Genomic DNA, 27,785 nt, shown 5'->3' with positions numbered 1-27,785 from the left:
TTTTTTCTTTAACTAATTAAGATTTTAAAGATTATGTTTAGTTGTATGAAACTATATCCTTCTAATGATAAGGAAATAAAAATCTTCTTTCTTCAAAGAAAATAAATTTAATAAAATCATTATGCCCTTTTGTAATTATTTTAAACCACAATATGAGTTAATATAGAGTGAAAGTGAAAGGATTTTTTTTTCATGAAAACGACATTTAAAAATAGACCAAATCGATAACAACCATCTTTCAAGTTCTTTTGATACACAAATCACTTAGTGGATTTTAGCTTTCAATCAACAACCCTTATGTAATTTCAGTTTAAATTTTACCATAACTATAAAAATACCCTCTTTATCCACTCAACGCCCCATCCCACCTCTAGCCTCATCTCTTCTTCCTCCTTTATTCACCTCACCTCCATCTCAACAAACATGGTTGAGATGAGAGAAGAGGAAGGCGGGTGAGATGAGACAGAAGAGAGGGGAACGAGCACAATGAAAAAGGATATAGGAAGGTGAAAGCGAAATGAAGGAGAGAGGAGGATGAAGGAGATGCACCGAATGATGAGAGCAGAGGGTGGAGGGAGAAGGAAGGGGCATGGGTAGAAGAGGAGGAGGGCGGAGATGAGATGTAGGAGGGTGGAGATGAGATGTATGAGAAGGGAGAACGAAGGAAGAGATTTTGCGTAATTGGGTTAAAATTTAAACAGAAATTGTCCTCAACTTATTTATTAGGTTGTTATGTGTGAAAAACTTGAAAACTAACTTATATTGATTTGTTATATTTTAAAATGGTTTTGATACAAAATCAAAGATAAATTTAGGATCTGTATGACAACAGGCTGAAAGGTAGGCTAGGTCTTAACCTAGTCCAGTTCTATTCTAAACTAGTTCTAGATTGGACTAGCAAGAGGCATGTCCAAACTAGAACCAATTTAAAGCCCAAATTTTAGCCTAATAAAACAAGGCCAACTGTGGCCCAAATTTTAGCCTAATAAAACTAAGCCAAGTTTAAGTCTGACGCAGTTTTTTTAAAAATTGCCAGACACTGCAAAAGGCACCTTGCAGCCCAACCTAGTTCACTTCACTCCCTCGACTTTCTTTCAACCGTCTGGTCAATGGGCCCCATATGACCTGGAATCCACGCGAGCTCTCACGCCTGGCCTGTTAACCTGTCCCTGCGGAACCCGTTAGTCGAGCTCAAAACACCTGAACCGAAGCCTCTCCGTTTGCTCTCGATCTGACTGCGTCTCTTTGCCCATCTGTCAATCGCCATAAAAATAAATAAAAAATAAAGGAAAAAAAATTATAAAGAGAAGGAGCTCAAACAGAGGGAGAGAGAGAAAGAGAGAGAGAGAGAGAGAGGAGAGAGAAACAAAGACGAGGATCTTAGAGAGAGAGATGGAGAGGATCAACGAAGAAGGAGGAGAGGAGAGAGAGAGCGGCGGGGGGGCGGCTGCGTCTCTTTGCCCATCTGTCAATCGCCATAAAAATAAATAAAAAATAAAGGAAAAAAAATTATAAAGAGAAGGAGCTCAAACAGAGGGAGAGAGAGAAAGAGAGAGAGAGAGAGAGAGGAGAGAGAAACAAAGACGAGGATCTTAGAGAGAGAGATGGAGAGGATCAACGAAGAAGGAGGAGAGGAGAGAGAGAGCGGCGGGGGGGCGGCGGCGGCTTAGTGCTTTTGATGCCTGCTGTTGATAGATTTAGGCGAAAAAAAATGATTTGCATTAGGTTTCCTGTTAGCCTGTAGGGATGCATGATTTGGATCTACTAATTATGACATTAGGCGTTGGTTTCAAGTGAATTTGGTTTTAGATTCAATTAATGCCCACTTATTTGTCAAATGTATTAATTGTAACCATTTTAATTTCATAATTGAAGTTGTGATTTTAGGAGAAGGAAGAACAGGAAATGTGACGAGGTCAGAAGATGGCAAGGAACTCCGCAAAAATCGGCTTCATGTTTATTATTTCCATTCACTATTTTCGATTCACGGGTTTGGAAATGTTAATTTTAAGTCAGTTGAGTTTCTATGCATAATTGTTCCTGAGATTTCAAGGTACCAAGCGTAATCAATTAAGATTCTAGACAAAATTGGCAGACATTTTATGTTTTTTGTAAATCCGTAAAAGTGCAACTGAAGCTTTTAAGCCCCATGCATTGATGTTTGACGTAAATGGAAGCCGAGACTCAGCTAGTTTTTCAGTTATCATGGGGAAGAGTCATTTCTAAATCAGGTTCTTATCGTTTATACCACAAGATTCCAAATGTACCTAACAATAAATTTCCGTTGCATGATTTAGTTTGGTTTTTATAGGTCCTCTATGTGCTTCATACATTCACGTTCCAGATTTACGTTGACATTACTCATTGGTTTCAAGTGAATTTGGGTATAGATGCATTGAATGCACACTTATTTGTTGAATGCACTAATTATAACCATATTAGTTACATAGTCAATTGAAATTGGGATTAGGAGAACAAAAAATGTGACTGCACAAGAAGAACATGAGGGTTCCTCATAGATCAGACAAAATTATGATCTTCCATTTACGTGTTCGGAAGTGTTAGTTTTGGTCAATAAAGTTACTATGAATAATTGTTGGAAAGACACCAAGGTACTAATTATAGTCAGTTAAAGTCCGATGCTTAACTGGTAGACACTTTTATTACCTTCGTAGCAGTAAAATTAAAGTTGGGAGCTTTTAAGTCTGCATGCGTGGGAGTTTGATGTAAATCCAAGATCGAGAATCAGCCAGTTCCACTGTTACATGAGAAAGAATCATTCCAAGACTAGATCCGTATGTTTTATACCACAATATTCTAAATTATCTATTTTCTCCTCTGAACAAACAGTACATTTCCGTTGCATGATTTATTCCATTTACTTAGAGGTTCACTATGCAGTTCATATATTCAGTTGTCCTGACATTTGATGCTGCTCTCCAATATAGGCATGTTATTTTATAGGTTTGCAGTGTTCATGTGTTTGTGCTTGATTGAAGTAACTACATATGCAGTTTTTTATATGGGACATGCCTTTGTTGCACAATTTCTTGGTTCTTAGGGCTTACCATTCTTTTCCCAAAAATGTACTGATTAGTGATTATTGCTATTCAAGTCCCGACATACAATCATTTGACAATTCTAATTAATCTACATGTTCAAAGGTATTCGCTGGAGTCAAGTAAGTTTGTAGATATGGTCATCTGGTTAGTCAAGTGGAGCGAGTCGCCGCAGCGAAGCAATACATCGAAAACCACTACAAATCTCACATGAAGAACATTCAGGAACGCAAAGAGAGGTTCGGATTCGATTCTTTAACGATGGATCCCTTTGTTGGTGCTTTTGTCGCTTGATCTTTTGCTGTAGATCTCTCTTGAGCTGGATTCGTAATTATTACTACTGTTACTATCTCTATGGAGCGAGTCGCCGCAGCGAAGCAATACATCGAAAACCACTACAAATCTCACATGAAGAACATTCAGGAACGCAAAGAGAGGTTCGGATTCGATTCTTTAACGATGGATCCCTTTGTTGGTGCTTTTGTCGCTTGATCTTTTGCTGTAGATCTCTCTTGAGCTGGATTCGTAATTATTACTACTGTTACTATCTCTTGATGTCGCAGATTCTTGATATTTACGTTTTTTAGTGCTTTTGATGCCTGCTGTTGATAGATTTAGGCGAAAAAAAATGATTTGCATTAGGTTTCCTGTTAGCCTGTAGGGATGCATGATTTGGATCTACTAATTATGACATTAGGCGTTGGTTTCAAGTGAATTTGGTTTTAGATTCAATTAATGCCCACTTATTTGTCAAATGTATTAATTGTAACCATTTTAATTTCATAATTGAAGTTGTGATTAGGAGAAGGAGAAGAACAGGAAATGTGACGAGGTCAGAAGATGGCAAGGAACTCCGCAAAAATCGGCTTCATGTTTATTATTTCCATTCACTATTTTCGATTCACGGGTTTGGAAATGTTAATTTTAAGTCAGTTGAGTTTCTATGCATAATTGTTCCTGAGATTTCAAGGTACCAAGCGTAATCAATTAAGATTCTAGACAAAATTGGCAGACATTTTATGTTTTTTGTAAATCCGTAAAAGTGCAACTGAAGCTTTTAAGCCCCATGCATTGATGTTTGACGTAAATGGAAGCCGAGACTCAGCTAGTTTTTCAGTTATCATGGGGAAGAGTCATTTCTAAATCAGGTTCTTATCGTTTATACCACAAGATTCCAAATGTACCTAACAATAAATTTCCGTTGCATGATTTAGTTTGGTTTTTATAGGTCCTCTATGTGCTTCATACATTCACGTTCCAGATTTACGTTGACATTACTCATTGGTTTCAAGTGAATTTGGGTATAGATGCATTGAATGCACACTTATTTGTTGAATGCACTAATTATAACCATATTAGTTACATAGTCAATTGAAATTGGGATTAGGAGAACAAAAAATGTGACTGCACAAGAAGAACATGAGGGTTCCTCATAGATCAGACAAAATTATGATCTTCCATTTACGTGTTCGGAAGTGTTAGTTTTGGTCAATAAAGTTACTATGAATAATTGTTGGAAAGACACCAAGGTACTAATTATAGTCAGTTAAAGTCCGATGCTTAACTGGTAGACACTTTTATTACCTTCGTAGCAGTAAAATTAAAGTTGGGAGCTTTTAAGTCTGCATGCGTGGGAGTTTGATGTAAATCCAAGATCGAGAATCAGCCAGTTCCACTGTTACATGAGAAAGAATCATTCCAAGACTAGATCCGTATGTTTTATACCACAATATTCTAAATTATCTATTTTCTCCTCTGAACAAACAGTACATTTCCGTTGCATGATTTATTCCATTTACTTAGAGGTTCACTATGCAGTTCATATATTCAGTTGTCCTGACATTTGATGCTGCTCTCCAATATAGGCATGTTATTTTATAGGTTTGCAGTGTTCATGTGTTTGTGCTTGATTGAAGTAACTACATATGCAGTTTTTTATATGGGACATGCCTTTGTTGCACAATTTCTTGGTTCTTAGGGCTTACCATTCTTTTCCCAAAAATGTACTGATTAGTGATTATTGCTATTCAAGTCCCGACATACAATCATTTGACAATTCTAATTAATCTACATGTTCAAAGGTATTCGCTGGAGTCAAGTAAGTTTGTAGATATGGTCATCTGGTTAGTCAAGTAATATAAGAAGTAAAAGTAAAATTGGAGTTTTAACTCCCTGTGAATTGGTGCATGGTGTTAATACAAGATGAGGATTACTTGGTTATTCAGATATGACAAGAAAGAATCATCTCTAGCGAGGATTGACTGTATTGTTCGCATTCTCTTTTCACCTTTATTGACATCGGTATCAGGAATTTCAGCGCCATTGGTTGTCTTGGATTTGAAGTTTCTGCCATGCACTAAGTCTAGAGTTTATTCCTGAACTTACTAGTCATTAATTATATCTATTGGTCTTAACATCACATTCTTTAACTTAATAGTACTTCACATCTCAGATCCTTCTTTTAGTAGTTATTAACTAACATTGTCTGTATTGGTCATTAATAGCTAATTTTGAATATATCAGCAGGATCAGGTTAATGTATTCTTTAAATCTAATACTATATAACCAATTCATATGAATACTAACCGATACTTCAATTCACATGCCTCCAAGGTTTAGGTCTGTGCTTCATTTATCTTTATAACTTTTTTCAAGGTTCCAAAATTTAACTTTTTTCTCTTGTTAATAAGGATTATGTCTCATTATGTGACCTATTCCAGGCACTTATTATTCTCTCTTTACATATCTGACTATTATCTAAACACAGAGTTGTGGAATCATATTGTTTAGAACTTTAGATCTCAATTTGGTTTTTTCTCATGATGTCATTCTAACAACTTTTATGGGTGCATTGCCTGAAATGATTTTCTTTCATATATTCCAGTTCTCAGTCAACATGCTTGTTGCATTTTTAATGACTAGTGGATTGATTGATTGTCATCAAGGCTGGACCTTTGGAGATGAAGAAGTTGCGTGACGATATGAGTTTTTATTGTTAAGCACGGTAGAATATGTGAATCTTTCCTTAAAAACTTATGTGATTATAGGAGTAGGACAATTCATGTGTCAATGCGCATATAATGCCTTGGACTTCTAAATCTGTGTAAGAACTTAGGGGGAAGATTTTAGATCCATAGTCATTGCCATGAAAGAGCATTTTCCTTGCCATGTACCTTGTTTAAGTTTGGCCTCCATGAAGACAGAAGACGTCGCAAGTTCTTTTGTTTCTAATCTGTTAGTTTCCTTTTCTATTAGGACTCTGACACACTGATGTACTAAAAAGACCACGCTGCCTTAGTAGTTGGATCTGACTCAAACATGATGGAGAGCAAAGCCTTGGGTGGTCTTCACTATTGGCGTGTGGATGGTGAGGCTGTCCTTAGAATGTAGACAACAACAACAACAACAACAACAACAAAGCTCTAAAATGTACACACGCATAAGTTCGTTCTAATGTATTAGAGCATTTGCTTTTCCAAATTAATTTAGGCTGCATACCCTTCTATATCTTTTAATTTTGTTTTCCTTGCACATCCTCATATAAATTGCTGCTTATATCTTCCATAAGTTCTGACTTTAATCTGCCGTTCTTCCCGCCTTACATGTGTGTCATGCTTTTGTCGTGCACTTGATGTGTTGATGCAACTCCATTATCTGATTCTACTTTTGTTACTGGTTTATGGTTGACAAATTGTTATTATTGCAGGAGGTGGATTTTAGAGAGAAAGCTAGCTTCCTCACATGTTTCCCAGGAAGAACAAATCAATTTAATAAAGGATCTGGAGAGAAAGGAGACAGAGTATATGCGACTTAAGAGACACAAGATCTGTGTGGATGATTTTGAGCTATTGACCATCATTGGAAGAGGAGCCTTTGGAGAGGTTTGCACTTCTATTCGTTATGTGCATAAAATTCTTCATTTTTGTGACACTCACACTTTTAGAAGTGCCAAAGTTCTCATCACGTCTGTAGCTTTATATATAATGGAATTGAAGTTGCTAAATATTTTATTCTATTTCTCATCAATTTTGCTGCCACCTCTTTTTTTACCCTTTCCTTAATTTTCTGTCAGTATGCTAACATCAGAGGTTGGCTGCTACTTATGAAGAAGTATTCTGTGGACAGGAGATACACTTATGCTACTGGGGTTCCTTGATGGGGATTCCTGAGCTTTGTTATTATCATTGTCCTTTATTTAATGAAACATGGTGGAAAAAAGAAGTCCCTTCATCCCTGTACTGGATGTATATCAATTCTTTTTAATAGGCGGGTTATTAGTAACTGTAGACAATCACTATGTTTGTTATTTATGTTACTCCATTTTCTGGGTCATGCAAGTAGGGATCAGACATTTGTTTAGATTGTCCATTTGTTTAGATTGTCCACAGATGACTACCATCCTTCATGTCATTAGAAAATTTTCCCAACTTCTGTATATTTGTTAATTTTTTTTAGCGAAGCTACTGAAATTCCTAATCCTGGAGCTAATGCTTTTCCTTTAACTATATTATACTGTAAGCAGACTCGTCTACAGTCACTTGCACCGGTTAGATCTCCATGCTGCACAACTGGAAGCTACATCCATAGTGAGCTTATTCCCTTGAGGAAATATGAGGACTGAGATTCATTGCCAGTTTTATGTCATTCTTTAATCAATATTAAGTCTGAGTTGATCAGGTTCAGCTATGGGTCATCTTTAATGGCATAAAGAAGTTCTGTGAAAATTAATGTGTTTAACCTTTAGTTTGGGGTTTTTTTATTGGAGTAGAATCATATGCTGTTCTTGGACATTCTCGCTCACTCGGAAGGGACTTCACACGTTTATTTAATCATCCAAAACGTTGCACTCAGTTTGGTCAAAAATACCTCTTTGATTACTACTGAAAATACCGTAATAAACTTCTGAACTACTATTCTACACACCATTATGATAAATTTGGGATTTGAAGCCAACAACCGTTGACAATAGCCAAAGGCAAGCTGAAGATCTAGGAGAATTGACGCTTGTATGTATTTAAGATTGAAACGATTGTGAGCTTAATGTAGAAAATGGGGAGGGAATTTCTTGATTATTTTATATATCTTTAAGTGTGTCGTGGTTCCTTCAGCTGGGGTTCTGATTATCAACATTATATTTTAGTTATGTGAAAGTGGCAAATGATCTAGCTGAAACAACTCTCAGAGTTAAACATGCTTATGCATGTGCTAGCCGCAAAATAAATGAAACCATTCTCAATTAACAAAACTTGCACACTGGTTAGAGAAGATATCTCAAATGGACTTATAAGCCAAAATAAAAAGCCATGACATGCATCATAATATAGAATGCAATCCATATTACATGGATCTTAAGCGTTCCATAATAACATTGGTATGTTAAATATTTGTCAAGCCACATGATGCGTTGGTAAAATGGTAGTAGTACATGATTGTCAAGAGTGAAAGTATAGCTTCAAATCAACATAGGGAAGAAAACACCTGACGCGAATTTGAACAAAAAGTGGCAGTATAAAAAGCACCAAGAAAATCAAGTTATAATTCAGAAAATATGAATCCATGCAAAAGGTATCAAGCAATATGAGAACAGGGAGGTTCACCAGTTAAGCTTAGGTGCCGATCACTTGTGAATAAAATATAATATTGGACATCATTGCTTCAAAGAACTCTCGACATTATCTTGGTAGTTATGATCTTTTCAAAATTTATCCATGACCTGTTTGAAAATATCAACTAAATGTTTTTTTTGTATAATTTGAAATAATAAACTACTATTATAAATTGAGGTTAATAATGATAACATAGAAAATAAAAACTCGACTAAAAACGTGTTTTGATCGATTCTGGACATCACTAGACCATATTTTTTTTCCTATTATGCAACTAAGCTTTACCCACTATATCACAATTCACAAGTTATGTTCTTATGCAAAAATAATTCTAATAGAATCTTATGCAAAGTATTTAGAACATATAAAGCTTAAAGATTATAACTACTTTTCCCCCAAAATTCCAAATCATTCTTTCTCTCCTGTAGTTGCACCTTTCGTTTTGATTCTCTTGAAACGGATCGATCCATAATGACCACAAAGGAAGAAGGATCAATTAGAGATAAATAGGATTAATTAATGGGTATGTTGATTTAGCTAAATAGGCCTTATCAAACTTATTGCAATTAGTTAAAAAACCATTATCTATAACAATATGGGCTCTATTTAAAGTACATGTTATTATAATAAAAAGTATAATTTATTTAAACTTACAAGTGGGCTATAATAAAATTAAATTGTAAATACATTAATAGTTATGTGCTTAAGAGACATAGTGGGGGCAGATACTTAGCTAGGGTCGTAATATTAGATTTATTACATAGAAGGGTATATCGCAATTTTTTTTTTTTTTGAGTGAGGGCATTTGCCCACACTCGCTTGAATGTGGCTCCACCACTGGCCACCTGCAGCCCTTTGGGTGCTAGAGAATTATATATGGAAATTTTGCCAATCAGTATAGCTGCAACAAAAGCAAACTGTAAAATGAAGTGGCTTCGGAACTATGGTATGCTGTAAAGACAAGGATCCCCTCTAACGTAGAGAGGGAAGATAGGATGTGATTAACGATAGGTGAGACATGCTGGGTTCATTGAAGAACAGCATCAAGGAACACAAACCAAGTGTGATTCTCGCAAATCAAGTTGCCATTTAGGTGTTGGAGAGACTTTAGTGTCAATGAACTTGTAGCCTTTTAATTATTAAGGAAAACTAGTTGCATATGAAGATTGGTATCGTGTGGATGCACAGAGGCACACACAACAACAAAGTCATCTCTTGAGGGCAAAACGTAAGATGCAAATGGGTTTGATACAACGGGCGCATGCGAAACATATGGACCAATTGTTTTTGTCGTGGAGACTTGAAATGTCAAAACAAACTTTAGCATATCATATAGGTCTGCATTGTGAGGGATGGAAGACGGAAGAAGGGTTACCTACAGCATGTGTACCAAGAAATCTACTTTCCACATGTACATCAAGAAATCTACTTTCCATATGTATGTCAAGAAATTTACTTCCCAGAAATTTACTTGTCCTCATGTATTTCAAGATTTCTTGATGTACATTCGGAAGTAGATTTCTAGGACAAGCTCCCATGTCAGTGGATCATTCTGATTATCCTCTAGTCAGAAGTTGGGTTGACTTTGGTGTGGATGCTGTTATTGGGAGTTTTAATTATGTTGAGAACATTTGCCATCTCTAGCATGAAGGGTTGCCATCAGCATGTATACCAAGAAATCTACTTCCCTAGAAATCTATCCTCCCCATGTACATCGAGAAATCTGCCTTCCACTTTTATGTCAAGAAATTTACTTCCTTGAAATCTACTTTCCCCGTGTATTTCAAGATTTCTTGATGTACACTTGGAAAGTAGATTTCTAGCACAAGCTCCCCAGTCTCATATCATTCTGCTTATCCTTTCATCAGAAGGTGGGATGTCCCTCGTTCTGATGCTGGTATTGACAGTTTTAGTTACATAGGCCACCTCTAGCATGATTGTTCCATAGTAACATGGTTAAGTTTCGTGTATACTTGTAACATATTTCCTCAAAATTAAGTAGAAAGTTATGCTTTAGTGAAACTTTTTTTACTTATCTTCAATACCCATTAACTAGGGTGATTGTTTGCCTTGTCGTCAAAACCTTTGATTTGTGCTAGTAGCCTAGTATATATTGCCACTATTTTACCCATCAACTATAGCATATATATTGCCAGCATCTCAAAATTTCTCAGATTACAGTTTCTTCTTATAGCTGATACTTATGATATATGACCTATATATGGTCAGAAAGGCATTTTCTTTTTGGCAGAAAAGCATTAAGTTTGCTAATTATTTTTATGAAATCATCGTATAACAATTTGTTGGTAAGCGAAAGATCCTAATTTTGGTATCATTGCAGTTGTTATATATGAAGCCTTTGAGCAGAGATCTCAACCATTATGCTTATGAGTTATCATACATTAAACCTTTGATTCATGTTGGTGTACCTAACTGTTTGGGAAATACCTTGCTGATTAGTGCTGCGTATGATGCAGGTTAGGCTTTGCCGAGAGAAGGCCACTGGCAATATTTATGCTATGAAAAAGCTGAAAAAATCAGAAATGCTTAGTAGGGGTCAGGTGAGATGCCGCTGATTCTAAAATCCGTTCTATTTGCTTGGCGCCATTTTGTATTACCTGTGCTTTTGTTCTGACCTCTGAAGTAATAGTTATTTCCTGAGTTCTTTATGCCAAATTACGTTGGTACTTGGAAAGGCTGCATTCTCTGCACAAGAAATTTACTTTGACCAATTAGATGACATCATCAGTGTAAATATCATGATAATCTATTGTTATGATATTTTTTTTCAAAAAGTGGGACCACACAGTTTGGGTAGAAGTGGTCACTAACAATTAGCAACCCTTAATAACATGGCTTGAAAGGTGGTTTTAAGTGGCAGATAAACATTTCCCAGCATAATGTGCTTTCCTTGCTAGGATTTCCTTTTTTCTGAATCATTTTGCTTAATGCACATGGAAAGATTATTGTTGTACTTTATGATTCTCTTTAATTGATTTGTAAATATCTTTTTTCCAGTATTCAAGTTACATTTGTCAAAATGTTATAGGTTGAGCATGTCAGAGCGGAAAGAAACTTGCTTGCTGAGGTTGCAAGTCATTGTATTGTTAAACTGTACTATTCTTTTCAAGATGCTGAATATCTATACCTAATAATGGAATATCTTCCTGGAGGAGACATGATGACCCTACTTATAAGAGAAGACACCTTAACTGAAAGCGTGGCTAGATTTTACATCGCTCAGAGTGTATTAGCAATAGAATCCATTCATAGGCATAACTACATTCATAGGTAAGTATTGAACTCTTTTCATTAATTTGATATTTCCATTATAGCACTCCTTTAATTTCCATCATATGCAGAGATATTAAGCCCGACAATCTGCTACTGGACAAAAATGGTCATATGAAGTTGTCGGACTTTGGCCTTTGCAAGCCAATTGATTGTAGAACACTTTCTACTTTGAATGAAAATGAACCCTTGGATGATGACAGCTTAAAAGAGTCAATGGACATTGATGGATCCTTCTCAGATGCAAATAATGGTAGCAGGTGGAAAAGCCCCAACGAACAGCTTCAGCACTGGCAGATGAACAGGAGGAAATTGGTATGTTAATATGTTGATCTTATTAATGTCTTGGTACTCTAATTCTACCTTATCATCCTTTTGTATTTTGGTCATAAATTGGGCTCACAAAACTGCTTTATTTAGGTAATTGATTTTGAAGTAACAGGCTATTATTTTATAATTTTCAGGCATTTTCCACAGTGGGTACACCTGACTACATTGCGCCAGAAGTATTATTAAAGAAAGGATATGGGATGGAATGTGATTGGTTCGTATATTTATGAAACTTCATCCAGATTCCTGTTTTAAACAATTGACTTCTCGAATTTTCTTTACCCCTAACCTTGAAGTAGAATGCATGTTTAAAAGTATTAACATTTATGCATTGTACTTCTAAAAAATAAAAAATGACATTATGGTTATGTTAGAAAACCTAGGAGTTTAGTTTCTTTCGTATGCATACAGAGGGTAGAAGATCTTTGACATTTAGTATATTATTTCATTGGCTTAATTCCTCTAGCTTAAAAGTTCTATAGAGGCATTGTTCTATGATTGGTTCATTTTAAATTACAGTTAGGCATGTACATTAGCCATATACTCTTCTCCAAATTCTTGCTTTGTATTTTAATTGTTATATAACAGAATTAGAAACATTTTCCACAGTATTTTGTGAGATCCATCAATTTTTCTGGTTAGGTACTATCCAGTGCACCCAAATTCTATGGAATTAATTAGTTTTCCTTGTTGCAATGATTATTTCTCAATCAGGTGCTTAGTAACTTTCCATGTGCTAAACCACACTTTACTACAACATGAAGTAATTTAGTGTGCAACAGATTTAACTCTAGTCTTCTTAACAGTGTAAGTTAAACTTCCTTTTAATTTAATGATATGATCTTTTTATATCCTTTTAGTTTATATATATGGTGTTCTTTTCTTAAGTTTCCCATACATCTTGGTTTTGGCTTTGGGGAAGTAAATGCTGTTGTTTAAAAGGAGTATTATTCAGTTCCCACTTGAGTTAGTTTCTTATAAGATGATTTACCAGCATTCTTTATTTTTTCCTTATTTTCCTTATATCCATCCTTGTGAACTCCTTGCAGGTGGTCATTGGGTGCAATAATGTATGAAATGCTTGTTGGATACCCACCATTCTATTCTGATGACCCAATTACAACATGTCGAAAGGTTTCCATGCTAAACCCTTAACTCGGTTGGTTTCTTTCAGGGCCAACTTAATGCGAGAAAGTTGCTACAATTTTGAATTATGTAAAAAAAAAAAGACCAAAAGCTGAAGTTGATGGGTTGTTATGGAACAGTTTGATATGCCTTTACAAATCAGCGTATACTTGGTTACCTCATCATTGCTGACAAATTCATTGAGTCCTTCATTCATCAAGCATATCGATCTTAATTTATCGATATGTAATACATGATAATACAATAAAATATATAATATATATATAATGTGCATAGGAATTTACATAGATTCACATATAGAGGGATATAGGTGTAGGTAAGAACATGTATGTACATCTCTCTGTATGTGTGTTTATGTTACATATGTACAAAGCATATTTTTCTGATGCCTGTGCGTGTACTGCCTGTCTGCCATGCATTTGAATGAGTCACTTTCCTAGATATGAAGTTAGCTTTAACCATTTATGTGATATCTTGGAAGCTTATTAGATCGAGATTTCACTTTGATATGGGTGTGCGTGCCTACTTGCGTGTTTGCTTGTAAGTGTGCGTGTGTGTGTATTTTTTGTGTGCACAGATACGCATGCCATGCACAAGCACTTTAACTAGATAAAATTAGCTTCAACCGTCTATTTGATTTCCTTTTAATGTTGTTAGATTGAAATTCCAATTTGATGGACTTTCCTTATTTAATTCCTGACCGAATTGAGATTTGCTTTAATGATTTTATTTTTTATATTTAGTGCGCAATTTAATTTGATGATTCTCTAATTATTTATTCAAATTACCTGTTTGACATAATTTGGCCACCTTCAGTTTCACCACCTTGTAACTTCCTATTTTTCCAGTTACCAGCAACACTAACCAAAGCAGAATTCTCTATCGCAAACGATCTCCATCTATCTGTTTTACATGGTCTTAGATCAGATAACATACATATTGGATCAGATGTAAAACTTTCAACTTGTTTTTATTTCATACATCTAATTTAGGAGAAAAATGAAATTTGCGGAGCCTAAGCTTTTAAAGCCTGCACATCTGTTTACCTCAAAAGTTTGAGGACTTCACTTTTCATGTTTGCATTTTCAAGCATTGGTATGGAGTTTTACCTTATTAATTATCTTCTAATATAACTTTTATGCATTATCACTGCCTTAATAAAGTTCTTTAATAAAGTTCTTCAATCACTGCCTTAATGATCTCAAATGTTTGAGGACTTCACTTTTATGCATTATCACTTTTATGCACCCATTGGATATTCATGCAGCTGAAATTTCATTTCAATAAGTACACACACACACACACACAATATAGACAATAATTTCAGATACACTGGAAGATTTCGATTTATCACTTCTTAGAAATTTTCATGTGCATCATGTTGCATTTCTGTAAAAGGAGAAAACTTGGGGATTTTCAGAACTAAACCGTGCACATGAACTGAAGAAAGGTTTATTTACACTTACTATGATACTAAAGTTACTGCCACTCGTTGCAGGAATGTGACTAGTACTTGTTTATGCATGCAACTTTCCGTCTTCCCTTCTATCAAATATTCATTTCCTTTTCCTATCTTCAGTGATTCTTATCGCTGAAAATTAATCTGAAATCTTTTACAACTCCTTGATATTAATCATCCGTTTACAACTTCTTTATGTTGTCTCTCTTCCCTATTCACTCTCTTTGATCACTTGGAGACTACTCTTTCCTACTAATAAAAACACTCTTCCACAGACAGGTAAAGCATCTCCTATCTGATAGGAAGTGATGTCATATATCTTTTATCTGAGAGTCTTGATTCTGAAAAATGCTACTATGTTTTCTTGCCGCTTTGTAAATGTCATTTTAGTGGTATTTCTAATATATCACATAATATTTAGAGTGAAAGCAAAACTCGATTATCAAAATCATAATATTACAATATTATGAATGCAACAACATTTTAATATAAAGTCGTCATAGCATGGTTAAAAAACTAGTTTAGCAAATATGGTGGATCCTATCAATTACACAAGAACCTGATTTGACTTCTTCTGGAGGTTTTGGTTTTCGCATTGACATCATAGTTGGTTCTAATTTAAGTTCTTCTCATGACATTGAGATTAATGAGTTGAAGCTGTGTACTAAGTTGTACATCTGATATGTACTATTTCATATTTAGAGATGTAAAAAACTTCTAATCTTGTCTGACCACACCTTTTATTAGATTGTGCATTGGAGAAATCATTTGAAATTTCCGGAAGATGCTAGGCTTTCTCCTGAAGCACGAGATCTTATATGTAGATTGCTATGTGATGTTGAACACAGGTTAGGCAGTGGTGGGGCAGACCAAATAAAGGTATTGTGCTGAGTATATGGGAATCTTATTCATTTTGTTTCTTCTGTTATATAGTTTTCTTCAAGTTTTTATTTCTATTTTTTCTCAGGCTCATCCCTGGTTCAGAGATGTCGTATGGGAGAAACTTTATGAAATGGAGGCAGCATTTAAGCCTGAGGTCAAGGATGAATTGGACACCCAAAACTTCTTGAAATTTGATGAGGTATGATGCTTATTAAGATTTCTGTTTGATTTTTTAATGTTCACTGAATGATGAATTGTTTTATTCCATTTCTTCTCACTGGTGCTTAAATTCTAAGTGGTTTTTGTTATTAACTATGGATAAACTACGTGTAAGTTCTAGTCTCTCTTTATATGTCGTGTATGAACTTTGTGGACATGGAGTGAGAATATTTGTGACTGAACTAGTTTTAGGTTGTCTTCGTGTGCTTATAGTTCACTATTCTTTCTTGGTACATCAATTTTCTTTCTAGCATATCTTTTCCTGTAATAAACATCTAAAGATATTAATTTCAAAATGAAGAAGTGTGAGCATTTTCTTAAATTTTAAAGAATTTCACTTTACATTTGGAAGATTGGTACCATAATTTGTTGCATGGGCTCGATGGAAGTTGATAACTTTTTTTTTTGTTTATGATCCAGATGGAGCCTCCTGCTAGAACGAGTTCCGGACACAGTAGAAAGGTACAATATGTTCTTCTAAACGTATGGTTCTGGAAATTCCTTTGGAGGATAAGCTAGTTTGGTAATCATTGGTTCTGATCATTGTCGATTATCGAAATTTACTTTGACAGATGCTTTATTGTCGTTTAGATGTATTTCACTTGGAATTGTTAATTTAATACAAGGAACACGCATATTTCTCCGAAAGACTCCTTGTCCTAGATGGCTTTTAGTGTATACCTTCCATATTTTTCTACTTTATGCATGCATTGCAATATTTAAAGATACGATTATTGAAGTTCTTCTACAAAATAGATCCTCGTTGGCAGTAGCTTACTACAGTTTAATCGCACTATTCTTATTCTGCACATTGTAAGCATGAGTTTTTTATTTTTATTTTTCTTCTGCAATCCCATCTCATGAATCCAAGGCAGTTTGTGGTCTAACTCTGCATAAGGTTTTGGATACATTAGAAATCATTCATATATTTTGTCTCTTTGGTTGGTTAGGGTCTTTTACAGGAAATCTTTGCTTCAAATTCTTTTGGAATGCCTTCTATGCATTAGACGATAACTAACTTGTGAAGTTCAACTTTCAAATACAATTGTGAAAGCATGACAGTGGTCAAGTTCACTATGGAGCACTTCTGTTCTGTGCTTTTCAGGTTATGGTTTCAGCTCCTTTGCTTCTAATAGACTAAGATGGCTCACTAAGACACTGATTCTTTTTAGGAACTTCCGAACTTGACCAAAAGTTACACTGCATGCAACTTTTTGTAATATTTATTGCTTGCTCTTTCTTTCTTAAACTTGTGCACTCAAGTCAGTTATTTTTTTAGTGAATAATATTTGGAAACACTCTTTTTCTCATATGTGATCGTTGCTGCTGTTGATCCATACTGTAGACGGTTTTTTTTCCTAATACTTATTTTACCTCACAGAAATTGAACAGATGCCCATGGGATGTCTACCAGGGTAAAGTAGATTAAACTCCCTCACCTGGGGAACTCTTAAGACTGCTATAAATGCATCTTTTTGCTCCTTAGTTCCTGATTCTTCCTGTGTTATTTCGGATCTTTTTGCCTCTTGATGGGACAGATCACCTCTAGCTTGAAACTTCTATATATTTCGCAGATGTCTTCTTTGTTTGGCCTGAAATATCTGAGATTATATAAGTGTGTATGAAACTACAAGTCCTATTGAAAATTAAGCTGTTCTTTGATTGACCTGACTATTCTACATTAAAAGTAATTTGTTCTATGATTGCATTAGCATGTCTCCTGAAAATATTAGGTCCGTCCTGTAAGTTAAAGTTGAACCTCATAGACACAACAAAAGTATTTGATAAGATTGGTGCAGAAGGGTCTAGATACAAATTCCAACTGCAAACCATGCTTGTTTGGTGTCAGATGTCATGGTCGAGGTAGATCTGACTATAAATTAATAACTAAAGCCTACCTGTTCCAACTATGTTGCTATTGGGTAAGGGTTCTACAACTTGGGAATCTCCACCTGCTAAACAAATCTACACAACTTTAAGTGGCAAAACCAATTTTCAGATGCATTTATGTAAATATATATAGTTGTGCTCGTTTGTTCATATTTTTGCATCATATTGCATCTGATTGCTTCATAGGTGATGTAAGCAATATTATTAAAAAAAGAAAAAAAAGAAAAATCCAGTATTTTGAATGCTAACTATATGTGTTCTGTCAAGTTTGGTGTATTCTTCATATCTTGCGCTTGCTGAAAGTATGAAACTACAATTCTTATTGACTGTTGACTGTTCTATATTAAAACGACTTTTCTATAAGCATTAGCGTGTCTACCAAAAATGTCAGGACAGTCCAGTATTTGATAGGATTGGTGCAGAAAGGTGTAAACACAATTCCAACAGAAGATCATGCTTGTTTGGTGTCAGATGTCATGGTCGAGGTAGATCTGACAATAATATTATGACCAAAGCCTACTTGTTCCAACTATGTTGCTATTGGGTATGGTTTTACAAATTGGGAACCTCCAGCTGCTAAACAAATCTACACAACATTAAGGTGGCAAAACATAAATTCAGGTGCATTTATATATATATTTATGCATGTGTACTCATGTGTTTATATCATAGCGTTTGATCTATTCATAGGTGTAAGCAACATTATCATTTTTTTTTCCTTCAGGATTTTGAATGCTAACTACATCTGCGTTCGATATGTCATTTGAAATATTGTGCATATTTGATGGTTACTGAGTTGTGTATGAGTATTGTTGGCATCTGAATCTTTTGTTTGGATTATTTATATGCAGAAGTTGCTGAGCCCCAAAGACTTGAGTTTTGTTGGGTATACATACAAAAATTTTGATGCTGTCAAAGGGTTGCATGGTAAGGAACTTTTCGAAACTTCTTTTTAGAAGAAACGTTTAATCTCATTCTGTTTTTTTAATAATCTGGATAAAATATATAAATGTAAGTTACCTTCCGCCAAGTTTTGACACAAGTGTGCGACAGAACCTGCCCATGCTTTTAAAATACTGTCTCTGCACTGAATTTCAACTAGTGTATATACAATAGAGTTATATACAAGTGCATATAAATACTGTCTCTGCACTGAATTTCAACTAGTGTATATACAATAGAGTTATATACAAGTGCATATAAATACTGTCTCTGCACTGAATTTCAACTAGTGTATATACAATAGAGTTATATACAAGTGCATATAAATACTGTCTCTGCACTGAATTTCAACTAGTGTATATACAATAGAGTTATATACAAGTGCATATAAATACTGTCTCTGCACTGAATTTCAACTAGTGTATATACAATAGAGTTATATACAAGTGCATATAAATACTGTCTCTGCACTGAATTTCAACTAGTGTATATACAATAGAGTTATATACAAGTGCATATAAATACTGTCTCTGCACTGAATTTCAACTAGTGTATATACAATAGAGTTATATACAAGTGCATATAAATACTGTCTCTGCACTGAATTTCAACTAGTGTATATACAATAGAGTTATATACAAGTGCATATAAATACTGTCTCTGCACTGAATTTCAACTAGTGTATATACAATAGAGTTATATACAAGTGCATATAAATACTGTCTCTGCACTGAATTTCAACTAGTGTATATACAATAGAGTTATATACAAGTGCATATAAATACTGTCTCTGCACTGAATTTCAACTAGTGTATATACAATAGAGTTATATACAAGTGCATATAAATACTGTCTCTGCACTGAATTTCAACTAGTGTATATACAATAGAGTTATATACAAGTGCATATAAATACTGTCTCTGCACTGAATTTCAACTAGTGTATATACAATAGAGTTATATACAAGTGCATATAAATACTGTCTCTGCACTGAATTTCAACTAGTGTATATACAATAGAGTTATATACAAGTGCATATAAATACTGTCTCTGCAAAATAGGTTAACTTTACATTATAGTTTGCTATAAGTAATATTGTTGGTAATACCATTACCTTTACTCTTTATCTTATTATTCATACTTTTTTTATGTAAGTTCTCTTTTGCTAATCACTCAATTGGTTATATTTAGTTTTTATAATATCAGAGGTTAGAATATTCTCTTCTGTTTAAAAAAGAATGACATAATTTTCTTAAAAAAATATATGCACATTAGCAATAGTATATACTTCAGTTCAACTCAAACATTAGTTTGAAGTCATTTAGAGTGAGGTCATTTTTACGATAGAATGGTGATATAATGATTATACAATTCAAAAGTCAAAAGAAGAAATTTTTACAAAGGAAAAATTATTTAATATGTCAAATTAACAGCTAATTTATAAAATATATATGGACAATGCAGATAGCTATAGAAAGTAAGATATATATATTCATGAAAATTTCATAGTGAGAGACCAAGTGCAAGCATAAATAATTATTATTTTAGTTATTAATTTAATACCTGTAACTATGGAACAAATCTCAAGTAGAAAATAGGAGTTGAGATTGTATAGTCCTCTAGGTAAATACATAAATGTTATTAGAGCTCTTTTTTATATTAAATTTAGAAGTAATAATTTAAATTATTAAGCGCCAAATATTAGTTCATGTGAGAAAGTAAAGTAATCTATGGTCTATATACCTATATAGTCAATCAATCAAACGTATTAAAATTATATGATAGATTCACATTAAATATAATTTATAAAAAAATAGTACATTAAAGTTAAAATCCTTTCAACCACTATATAGATTGTCTGAAATTTTTTACATATATAAACTTTACTGCCTAGGAATAGTAATTTGCACACTTAACTATGACGTAATACATCTTAAGAACGATTTACTCGTTAATATCATTATTAATTGATGTATCTATGCATTACATTGAAAACACAATGAAAATTTGGAAAACTACAAAAGAAAACACCCTCAAAAGTTTTAAAAATTATAAAAAAATATCCTAAAATTTTGTAATTTACAAATACACAAAACTATTAAACATTACATTGAAATCAAGGAATTACAAAAAATTATTAAAAATTTTAAATTTTGGAGGGGTAATTTGCAATGTACTAAACTTTAAGGTTTTTTTGTAAGTTTTAAATTTAATAGATTTTCAATTAGTTATGTTCTTTTTAAAAAAGTTATAGGTAATATTGACTATGAAAAGTTTTTCCTAAACATATACTTTTAAAGGGAGTATGACATTTTTTGCACATTTTTAATTTTCAGGGGTTATTAATAATTCTGTATATTCATTTTAGTGTCTATAAATTAGAAATCCTAATGGTATTTTTTGTAAATTATGAATTTTAGCGGTTTTTTGCAATTTTTTTAAACTTATAGGCCTTTTTTATAGATTATAAATTGTTTATAGACTATTTATAATTCGTATGTTTTAATTTACTAATGAGTTAGAAATTCTCAGGGTGTTTTTTATAAATTTTGAATTTTGAGTGTTTGTTTGTAATTTTTGAAATTTTAGAGTTTTTTTTATAAATTATAAATTATGTAGGGGATATTTGTAGTTCTCTATGAACTGAAATAAGTAAAGGATTTGAATTATATCAAACGTATCTCCTTTATCCTATAACATGTTAAGTCTCATTATGAATATGATAAAACATTTAATTACCAATTCAAAGAAGATAGGATAATTAGAATAGATTAGGATAACAATGTAATATTAAAAAAAAGTTAAGGTTAATATTGACTATGAAAAGATTTTTCGGAACTCGCACTTTTAAAAGGAGTATGATATATATATATATATATATTCCAAATTGAAAATTTTATTTGTTCAGTTTTGATTCGGTTTGGTTTCCCAAATTGTGAGACTCATAGGCGAAATGATTGATTGCTAAACCTAAACTCCTCTTTGTAAGTAAGAATTGCATTCTGGTAGAGGATCTAATAGTCTTATCAACCTCAGTTCTCCAGTAGATTATAATCATCCGAGCGCTAACATCATATGTCTGTCTCAAATTTAGATTCCCATGAAACTGTTAGAAGAATATTTCGACATTTAACGAAAAGAAGGTAGTGAAGTGCTATTTTAAAAGATAATAGGAAATTTAAATGTCAAGAAGAAAAAAGGTAAGGTAGATAAGTGCAAAGTGAATTAAACTATAGGGTATTTAAAGGTCAAGAAAAAAGACGGTATATATAACTGCAAAGTCAAGTAAATTACAGGATGTTTAAAAGTCAAGGAAAAAAATTAGGATATTTAAGTGCAAAGTCATATAAATTATAAGGTATTTAAGTGCTATTTTGACCTTATATATGTCTGTACTTGTACATTGCAAAGAATGCAAAAGTGTATATTTACCTTTTATTGTTAGTAACCCATAGTCATGGCATGTGAAAGTTGGGATGAGTGGTAAGGGACAGTCTCTTTGAGTGAGTTCCCTAGACTTTCCCATGCTCACGAGATCATAAAATTTCATTGCAGTGACTTGTTATTGTGTATGACCGTGACAAGTCATTGCATCAAATGTTTTAAAGACAAGTCACCGCGTGTCGCTCTTCACTTCCCTAGTTGTCTCTTCCTTTTCCTCTATCTTTTTCTCCTTTCAATTTCTATGTACAATTTCATTCTGGACAAATTAACGACACTCATGAGAAGAGGAGGGGGAAAAACACTAAAATTAAGAAGATATAAAAGAGCAAGATTGTAGGACCGGTTTGCAATGCAGGGACTTGCTGCGTCTATAAAATCTCTTCAAACTACTCTAACCCGGTCTCTAAAATCCCTTCAAAGAATTTGAAAAATATTCGAAACCCAGTACCTCTCTACCTCTCTCTCTAACCTTTCATCACCTGACAACTCATTGTCCTCGTGGCAGAGACTGGAGTCACATCGTGCGACCAGTTTGGGATCAATGAGATTGTAGTGAGATTTTTATTACATTCTTCTATGGCTTAATAGCACTTATATACCCTGATGTTCACACAACCTTTTACTTGTATACCCTATGTTTTTTTTCCAGGATTTGTTACCCTAATGTTTACACAACTTTGCATTATATACCTTAAAGTTTTAGAACTTTGCAAGTCACTACCCTCTATTACTTTGCTGATGGAATATTCCCTCATAGATTCCCATGTGACTTGCATGTGGGCAGAATGAGTCAAAATTACCCCAATAGTTGGCTGAAACAACCAAAAAACCCAAACACAACCTTTATATCCTCATCTTCCTCCATTCTTTCATATTTGTTTCCCTTTACCATTTCTATTTTGTGTCTTAGAAATCCATAATTCTGTGCTCAAATACATAATAATCTTAAAACTTATACTATATAATTTTAAACCAACATGTAATCCAAGTCTTTCAAAAGTCTACAACAAGCCTGCTTTGCAAAGTACCAGGGAATCGGAACGTGAACAAGTTCGCGACGTATTAGACTGAGGAGGAAAATACTAGACCTTCTACTCAATCTAATACGCTAAGCGTCAAGTAATATAAAGCAAAGGCATTGGTCCCCGATCACAGTAGCGAGAATATAATAAATAACTGAGAACCAAATGATACATATCACAACTGAAATATCATCTCAGACATAATATTCGGGTCAAACATGCCCTGATACAAGTGCATCTAACTGAATACTAGAGAGTCATAATAATACATCAACCAAACGGAAATATAAAGTACTGCAAAAGTAAACTAGGGTCATAAACTAACTAAAAGAGCCCTGCATATAATCAGACACATAGTTCCAACATTAAACAAACATGTAATCCAAAAAATACCCATTAGTGCACACCATTTGCCATATCCAGCAACAGAATAGATTGCTAACTTCATAAACACATATTGTTGCATACATAGAGAGAACACATAACTAATCCATAGGTTGTTTGGTGGATACAAACACAAAAAATCTACTCAAAAACCAGCCAGTTACACACATTGTTTCATGCGACAAATCTGACACGTTATGTTTCATTTGACAAAGTACAAGCACATAGACAATCACAGAGTACCTAAAAGATAACCTAAAAAAGTAATTCTCATTTTTTTCACCAATTATTTTACCAACTGTACAACCTGCAGATACGAGGAGAAGTACGTCACCAAGAAGATCTATCGATTCCATCTTCGGTAATGAACTCAGAACACATCACAACTTTCATATTCTTTACATCATCTCTCTTGATCATTCTCAAGTGCACCAACTCTTTTCGCCGTTTCCCTTCATTTCTATCACCAGGTGATTCTGTAATGGAGTCTAGGAGGAAGGCAAACCCTGAGGATGCAGATACCCATATGGTTTCTTCTGGTGATGCCATGTCTCCTTAAGCCCTTGCCTATACTAAAAGCTCTTATTAGGACACAACGCCCTCGCTGATGTGGCTACTGGGAAAATCCTGCTTGTTTTTAGTCGGGTCTGCCCTAGTTTGTGCTCTGATAAGAATTATTGTCAAAGGCATTTTGTAGAATCAAAACCATTGCCTAGCTGTATAGTATTGTATTAAGAATGTTCATTTCCGTTTTACTCTGTTTTAAGACTTTTGGTTGACAGTAGACATGGGTACTGGCTGCCCAGGTTGGCAGAGCAAAAACATGCCTTCTCTTGCGGCAGCTTCTGTTCTGCTTATATCTAATTTGGTGACAATAATACGTTGCCTTTTCCACCAAGTTTGAAGTCATGTTGATACTGTTGTCATCTGTAGGTTTGGTAAATCTTGCTTGTGTTATTGTTCTTCTATCGTCGTCTACCCCGTAATGTTTTTAAGGTCTCGTTTCTTTCTGGTATGGATATTTTGCTCTTACAGGTGACGACTGTTAGTTTTTTTTTGTTTATCACCCTAATGCATGGCCTGCTTTCTGCGTTGAGCTGTCTGTCTTATACCGAAAATACTTGTTACGATGGGCCCCTGCTTGAAGGTTTATCATTTATCTTTCCTATATGAGTAAGCCTGAGAGAAATTATAAGTTGCCCGTAGGAAAAGAGCTGTTAAAGACATCAAATTATCCCATACAAGCTTCTCTTTTAAGAAAAGTTCAGGTTTCCGCAGAACGATCCTCGGAGAATGAGAATGAGAGGGTTTTCTACCGGTCAGCTATGATGCGATTCGATTGTATGTAGGAAAAGACCATGATCTAGAGATGCAGAGGAACTTGAGAGAATCTTCGTGTTGATTGGTATCAAAGATACTGTCGGTCGGGAGGAGGAAATTGCATGGTAATGGTAGAGATTCATTGGCAACGGCACCGGTATTCGATTACCATCAATATCTATGAAGTTGTTTATTTCTAGAACCACTATAAAGCTCTGATGACTATGAGGTGCCAACAACAGTGGTACTATAAAGCTCTGATGACTATGAGGTGCCAACAACAGTGGTACTATAAAGCTCTGATGACTATGAGATGCCAACAACAGTGGAGTCGCATTGTGTCCTATGGGGTCACACGACACAATTGGATTACCTACTTCATACATTTGTTTTTTCCTAGTTCGGACAGCGTCATAATTCCAATTACCGAGGATACCAGAAGAGGAGTATTGAGAAATCATAGACTGTCGGATATCACATTGAAGATTCTGACATTTGTTGTATTTTTTTTATATGACGTTTGAGATGGTTGATGCCGCTCTTATGATGAGCTTGGAAAACATGGCCGCACAACGCACATTTTGCCTTCTGGGAGATGATCCTATGAGCTTGGAAAACATGGCCGCACAACGCACATTTTGCCTTCTGGGAGATGATCCTACCGTGTTCATCCTTGGTGACGTCTATCTTCTCAAAAAAATTCCACACATCGGATCTCGGCCTTTTAGGATCTCTTGATGCAGTAGATTCGTTGTCACCAGATTCACGATTAACACCGGTAGGAAGAGGAGTAGTTATTAGGATGACTCATTTCTGGATCAGTAGGAGATTATAAGAGAGTATAATATTGTATAAGAGAGTATTAGAAATATTAGAAGCCATTTGATAGAAATATTAGAAAATGTAAGAGTAGTTGCTCTTCATAATCAGATTCAGAAGCCATTTGATAGAAATATTAGAAAATATAAGAGATTATAAGAGAGTATAATATTGTATAAGAGAGAAGTAGAAGAGTTTTGGTGTGAGGAGAAGAAGTGAAACCCCTCCTCTATTTATAGAGGCAGTCCCCTAGGCAAATGACCAAAAAATCTTCATATTCTAGCCGTTTTTTGACCGTTTTAAGGGGCAAATCGGTCAAATGACCAAATATGACCGTTTGGTCGGTCCGGACCGGCATAAATCCGCCAACGGTCATCGGACCCGGCACTGTTCCGGGCCGGGCGACTTTGCGCCGACCCGGGCCCGGGCCCGGACCCGGGTTTGGCCCAGGTTTCCTGGCCGACCCCGGGTCTGGGCCGCGGGTTTTTTAGACACCCCTAATCTAACGTCAGAACTTGGCTGACACAGCATTGGGTGAGCACATACGCCCAACCTTCGAGCACATGTGTTTAGTTCAACAAACAGATTCTTTTAATTTTGAAAAAAATTTAATCTGTGTGAGTTTGTTTTTCATGATTCTTTAGTTTCCATTCATGGGTTATGACATAAGTTATGCAACATAGCTTGTTCTTGCCATCTTGAGATAATGTAGATGATAAAGTAGTTGCTTAGTTAAAGTCCTCTGTTTATGTTTGTTTAATTGAAATCACGATATATCCATGTTTATGTGTAAGCAAAGCTTGTGGTTGTATGTTATCACATAGTGCTTTATCATATGTTTCTTCCATGCTATACTACGTTATGCCATGACCTAGAATCTACAGACGCTATGCATCTTGGCCCAAGTGATACAATGGAATTTTGTTTGCTTGGTTTGTTATCATGTGGTTTGGCCCTAGGGCTATGCATGATTAGGCATCATGATGTGGTACATACATGATGATGATGGTTGTTTGTATGTGAATATTGGGGGTGTCCTCATGATACTAAATCGAGAACATTTTCTGTTTGAATCAAGAAAGTTCTTGGTTTAGGATACGACGTGATTTTGAGTGGATGCTTGTGATTCTCCACCATCAAAAACTTCAAGTATAAAACATGATAAACCCAGAAAGAAAGATCAAGAAAAAGATCAAATATCAGTATGTATCAAGTCATGAATGATTTGTTTTGATATTTGATGAGCATGTTTCGTTTGCTTTGGAAACACAGTCGCAGAGGACACCCATATGATAGATGTTCTCTATGGAATGAGTTATTCAGGCTTAGTGTATAGTATATCATGTATAACCAGGTAATAAAAATGTTCATGTGAGATAATTAATGGGAGAAAATTTAACATCTCATAGATAATATGTGGCCTAAGGTTGTGTTTGAGTGCTAAAGCCAGATGAGTCTGTACACATAAACCAAGTGAAGTGAGAATCCAATTAACGTTCCTAGTGGGTACACCAAACACATATTATCCCGTTAAAGCTTTCCTAAATAAGATTAAATAAAATATGAGAACAGTTAGATGCACACAATACCCTTGCATCGCACTCAAGGATTTAGGTGCACTTTCTTTTGTGATCTCTATTTTGTTGTATATCTAGTTATCTGCTAGCTTTGTTTTATGATTTAGATTTCAAGATGTATGTTTCTTGTTCATGAAAGAAAGTAAAGTGATACAGTTATATAGTCTTTTTTATGTTTATACGAGTAATGCATTCTCAATACATGCTACATGTGCACAAACCATTTTTTTTTATTTTACCACTTGCTAAATGGTTTTCTGACCATCCTGGTTTGCACACTAATGATGGGTCTAGACATTCACTCCTGCTTCTAGGCACACTATGGTTTACTGATCTACAGTAGATGGGGTTTTCACCGACCAGCTTACCTACCTATTTGTCCAGTTTCTGTTCCG

At 34.6% G+C, this 27,785-nt stretch overlaps 1 protein-coding gene across 2 annotated transcripts; it reads left to right on the top strand.

Moving 5' to 3' along the window:
- LOC109827886 (serine/threonine-protein kinase 38) lies at positions 3,406-24,572 on the top strand. 2 transcript variants are annotated; one of them, XM_020394914.1, is made up of 13 exons: positions 3,406-3,496; positions 6,766-6,940; positions 11,143-11,226; positions 11,715-11,956; positions 12,028-12,271; positions 12,421-12,500; positions 13,336-13,420; positions 15,639-15,770; positions 15,859-15,972; positions 16,413-16,454; positions 18,737-18,809; positions 23,988-24,035; positions 24,145-24,572. In XM_020394914.1, exons 1-13 carry the CDS (start codon positions 3,414-3,416, stop codon positions 24,231-24,233), a joined length of 1,491 nt encoding a protein of 496 aa, XP_020250503.1. In that variant the 5' UTR covers positions 3,406-3,413; the 3' UTR covers positions 24,234-24,572. The 2 variants fall into 2 exon arrangements, with proteins under 2 accessions (XP_020250503.1, XP_020250498.1); XM_020394909.1 differs by having other exon boundaries at positions 18,734-18,809.

Source organism: Asparagus officinalis, chromosome 1 (assembly GCF_001876935.1).
Source record: "Asparagus officinalis chromosome 1, Aspof.V1, whole genome shotgun sequence".
Taxonomy (NCBI): domain Eukaryota; kingdom Viridiplantae; phylum Streptophyta; class Magnoliopsida; order Asparagales; family Asparagaceae; genus Asparagus; species Asparagus officinalis.
Note: the sequence above shows the minus strand (reverse complement) of the source record. Positions and strands in the feature narration are given on the sequence as shown.